This window comes from Rhinichthys klamathensis, unplaced genomic scaffold, assembly GCF_029890125.1.
Source record: "Rhinichthys klamathensis goyatoka isolate OS25496 unplaced genomic scaffold, OSU_Roscu_1.1 h1tg000113l_1, whole genome shotgun sequence".
In the NCBI taxonomy this organism is placed as follows: Eukaryota; Metazoa; Chordata; class Actinopteri; order Cypriniformes; family Leuciscidae; genus Rhinichthys; species Rhinichthys klamathensis.
This window is the reverse complement of record NW_026606650.1, coordinates 190,001-195,000: the sequence shown is the minus strand read 5'-3', so window position 1 is coordinate 195,000 and position 5,000 is coordinate 190,001. Positions and strand designations below refer to the sequence as shown.

Here is a 5,000-nt window from a genome sequence, read left to right as displayed (position 1 = left end):
GGCGACGCGGGGGCGGAGCCAAACGGGCTGCTGGGAAATGGGGAGGGGCAGGAGCGGAGGGTGGAGTCTAGGTCACATGATCAGAAAAAGAGAGAGAGAGAAAAATGTTAATTAAATATACTTTTGATACAGAATATACCATTTTAAATCTCAAATTTTATACACACACATACATATATATATATATATATATATATGAAACAAATTCATTAGATGTAAAATATAATTTTAAATACTATTAAAATAATATTACATTCGAAATGTTTAATTATGTAAAAATATAATTTAAAATAAAGAATCACACACTCGCGCACACTCACTCACAGATAATGAAATAGCTGCACATAATGTCAGTGTGATTGTGTGTGTGTGTGTGTGTGTGTGTGTGTGTGTGCGTGTGTGTGTGTGCGCGTTTGGTTACTGTTTAACAGGGAAACGCCTCGAGGTCTTAAACTGATTAAAAAGCTCTGTGACCCATGAGACCAGAGACAGACTGATCACTGAATCACACACGAATAATTCAGAGAGATTTACGAGCACGTGTCCTGATCAACTCTCAATTATTAAATATATTATATATATTTTTTTAAATTCTATTTCAGATAGACAGACAGAAAACACTCAGCATCTGGAGGTCGAGCAACTCTCTCTCTCTGTGGTCTGAGTGAAGCCACTTCACTCACACACACACACACACACACACACTCTCGCTCTCTCTCTCTCTCTCTCTCTCTCTCTCTCTCTCTCTCTCTCTCTCTCTCTCTCTCTCTCTCTCGCTCTCTCTCTCGCTCTCTCTCTCGCTCTCTCTCTCGCTCTCTCTCTCGCTCTCTCTCTCGCTCACTCTCTCGCTCACTCTCTCGCTCGCTCACTCTCTCGCTCCCTCTCTCGCTCACTCTCTCGCTCCCTCTCTCTCTCGCTCTCTCTCTCTCTCTCTCGCTCTCTCTCTCGCTCTCTCTCTCGCTCCCTCTCTCGCTCGCTCACTCTCTCGCTCGCTCTCTCGCTCGCTCTCTCGCTCGCTCTCTCGCTCGCTCACTCTCTCGCTCCCTCTCTCGCTCCCTCTCTCGCTCGCTCACTCTCTCTCTCGCTCTCTCCCTCGCTCGCTCGCTCTCTCGCTCTCTCGCTCGCTCTCTCCCTCGCTCGCTCTCTCACTCACTCACTCGCTCGCTCACTCACTCACTCACTCACTCACTCACTCACTCACTCACTCACTCACTCACTCACTCACTCACTCACTAACTCACCCACTCACTCACTCACTCGCTCACTCACTCGCTCGCTCTCTCGCTCGCTCTCTCCCTCGCTCGCTCTCTCGCTCGCTCACTCACTCACTCGCTCGCTCACTCACTCACTCACTCACTCACTCACTCACTCACTCACTCACTCACTAACTCACTAACTCACCCACTCACTCACTCGCTCGCTCTCTCGCTCGCTCGCTCCCTCCCTCGCTCCCTCCCTCGCTCACTCTCTCGCTCACTCTCTCGCTCACTCTCTCGCTCACTCTCTCGCTCACTCTCTCGCTCGCTCACTCTCTCACTCACTCTCTCACTCGCTCGCTCACTCTCTCGCTCACTCTCTCGCTCTCTCGCTCACTCACTCGCTCGCTCTCTCGCTCGCTCTCTCGCTCGCTCGCTCCCTCCCTCGCTCCCTCCCTCGCTCGCTCTCTCGCTCGCTCTCTCGCTCGCTCACTCTCTCACTCGCTCTCTCACTCGCTCGCTCACTCTCTCGCTCTCTCGCTCGCTCTCTCGCTCGCTCTCTCGCTCGCTCTCTCGCTCGCTCTCTCGCTCGCTCTCTCGCTCGCTCTCTCGCTCTCTCGCTCGCTCTCTCGCTCGCTCTCTCGCTCGCTCACTCTCTCACTCGCTCTCTCGCTCACTCGCTCGCTCACTCTCTCACTCACTCTCTCACTCGCTCGCTCACTCTCTCGCTCTCTCGCTCACTCACTCGCTCGCTCTCTCGCTCGCTCTCTCGCTCGCTCTCTCGCTCGCTCTCTCGCTCGCTCTCTCGCTCGCTCGCTCCCTCCCTCGCTCGCTCTCTCGCTCGCTCTCTCGCTCGCTCTCTCGCTCGCTCGCTCTCTCACTCGCTCTCTCACTCGCTCGCTCACTCTCTCGCTCTCTCGCTCGCTCCCTCTCTCGCTCGCTCACTCTCTCGCTCGCTCTCTCGCTCGCTCTCTCGCTCGCTCTCTCGCTCGCTCACTCTCTCGCTCACTCTCTCGCTCCCTCTCTCGCTCGCTCACTCTCTCTCTCGCTCTCTCCCTCGCTCGCTCGCTCTCTCGCTCTCTCGCTCGCTCTCTCCCTCTCTCGCTCGCTCTCTCCCTCGCTCGCTCTCTCGCTCGCTCACTCACTCACTCACTCGCTCGCTCACTCACTCACTCACTCACTCACTCACTCACTCACTCACTCACTCACTCACTCACTCACTCACTCACTCACTCACTAACTCACCCACTCACTCACTCACTCGCTCACTCACTCGCTCGCTCTCTCGCTCGCTCTCTCCCTCGCTCGCTCTCTCGCTCGCTCACTCACTCACTCGCTCGCTCACTCACTCACTCACTCACTCACTCACTCACTCACTCACTCACTCACTCACTAACTCACTAACTCACCCACTCACTCACTCGCTCGCTCGCTCCCTCCCTCCCTCCCTCGCTCACTCTCTCGCTCACTCTCTCGCTCACTCTCTCGCTCACTCTCTCGCTCACTCTCTCGCTCACTCTCTCGCTCGCTCACTCTCTCACTCACTCTCTCACTCGCTCGCTCACTCTCTCGCTCTCTCGCTCACTCACTCGCTCGCTCTCTCGCTCGCTCTCTCGCTCGCTCTCTCGCTCGCTCTCTCGCTCGCTCTCTCGCTCGCTCGCTCCCTCCCTCGCTCCCTCTCTCGCTCGCTCTCTCGCTCGCTCACTCTCTCACTCGCTCTCTCACTCGCTCGCTCACTCTCTCGCTCTCTCGCTCGCTCTCTCGCTCGCTCTCTCGCTCGCTCTCTCGCTCGCTCTCTCGCTCGCTCTCTCGCTCGCTCTCTCGCTCGCTCTCTCGCTCGCTCTCTCGCTCGCTCTCTCGCTCGCTCTCTCGCTCACTCTCTCGCTCACTCTCTCGCTCGCTCTCTCGCTCGCTCGCTCGCTCACTCTCTCACTCACTCTCTCACTCGCTCGCTCACTCTCTCGCTCTCTCGCTCGCTCACTCGCTCGCTCTCTCGCTCGCTCTCTCGCTCGCTCCCTCCCTCGCTCCCTCCCTCGCTCGCTCTCTCGCTCGCTCTCTCGCTCGCTCGCTCTCTCACTCGCTCTCTCACTCGCTCGCTCACTCTCTCGCTCTCTCGCTCGCTCTCTCGCTCGCTCTCTCGCTCGCTCTCTCGCTCGCTCTCTCGCTCGCTCTCTCGCTCACTCTCTCGCTTGCTCTCTCGCTCGCTCTCTCGCTCGCTCGCTCGCTCGCTCGCATCGCTCGCTCACTCTCTCGCTCACTCACTCTCTCACTCACTCTCTCACTCGCTCGCTCACTCTCTCGCTCTCTCGCTCACTCACTCGCTCGCTCTCTCGCTCGCTCTCTCGCTCGCTCTCTCGCTCGCTCTCTCGCTCGCTCGCTCCCTCTCTCGCTCACTCTCTCGCTCACTCTCTCGCTCACTCTCTCGCTCACTCTCTCGCTCACTCTCTCGCTCACTCTCTCGCTCACTCTCTCGCTCACTCTCTCACTTGCTCGCTCACTCACTCGCTCACTCACTCGCTCGCTCACTTTCTCTCGCGCTCTTTCACTTCACACACTTGCACACTCACACACTCTTCCACCTCACTCACTCACTCACTCTCTCTCTTTCACTTCACACACACACTTACACACACTCTCGCGCTCTTCCACCTCACAGACACTCACTCTCACGCTCACTCTCGCGCTCTTTCACTTCACACACACACACACTCTCACAATCTCTTGCGCTGTTCCACCTCACACACACACTCTCTCGCTCACTCACTCGCTCTCTCTCCATCTTCACTCACACACACACTTACACACACTCACACACTCTCTCTTTCACTTCACACACACACTTACACACACTCTCGCGCTCTTCCTCCTCACACACACTCACTCACTCACTCACTCTCTTTCACTTCACACACACAAACACTCTCACACTCTCTTGCGCTGTTCCACCTCACACACACACTCACTCTCTCTCTTTCACTTCACACACACACTTACACACACTCACACACTCTCGCGCTCTTTCACTTCACACACACACACACTCTCACACTCTCTTGCGCTGTTCCACCTCACACACACACTCTCTCGCTCACTCACTCGCTCTCTCTCCTACTTCACTCACACACACGAGGTCGAGTGACTCTCTCTCTGTGGTGTGAGTGGCGTCCCCCGGAGAGAGAGAGAGAGTAATGAAGGCCTGCAGAGGAAGATTAGAGGGGAAGACGCCTGTGATAAACACAAACCCTGAGTTCCTCTCTTCATCCCTTCATTATCTCTGCGCCCCAGTGCATTGTGGGAGCCCGTTCAGATCTGCAGCGACAGCATCAGCAGGAAGGGCCGAAGCTGCGTTTCCCTTGTCATCACGGCGGACTCTCAGGAGAGGGAGTTTCATTCACAGCAGCAGATTCTGCTTTTACACGTTAGTTCTGCTCGAGTAATCTGAAGCTGAGTGTTGAGATGATCGCAGACGGACACAAACTTGTAATATATATTTGCACTTATTCTTACATTCACACGCCCGGTACAACCTCAGTTAGACCCCTGCAACTCCCCCAACCTGTCAAAGATTCAAACCCAGAGTACAGGTGTGTGTCTATCGTCTGCGAGTGCAACCTCAGCATCTGGGTGGTTGCTAGGGAGTTGCTATGAGGTTGCTAAGGTATTCTGGGTGGTTGCTAGGGAGTTGCTATGCGGTCACTGTGGTATTCGGGTTGCTGGCTAGGGTGTTGTTAGGGTACATGAGGTGGTTGCTAGGGGGATGCTATGCGGTTGCTAAGGTATTCTGGCTGGTTGCTAGGGGGTTGC

At 55.6% G+C, this 5,000-nt stretch overlaps 1 protein-coding gene across 1 annotated transcript in view; it reads right to left on the bottom strand.

Annotated features, from left to right (window-relative positions):
• Positions 1-5,000, bottom strand: part of LOC130088045 (inactive tyrosine-protein kinase PRAG1) — a 28,381-nt gene that overhangs the window by 3,197 nt on the left and 20,184 nt on the right. The window contains exon 5 of the mRNA XM_056254644.1: positions 1-67. This exon is cut by the window's left edge and continues 532 nt beyond it. Within this exon, the coding sequence (XP_056110619.1) occupies positions 1-67 (67 nt within the window). The remainder of the gene's footprint in view (positions 68-5,000) is intronic.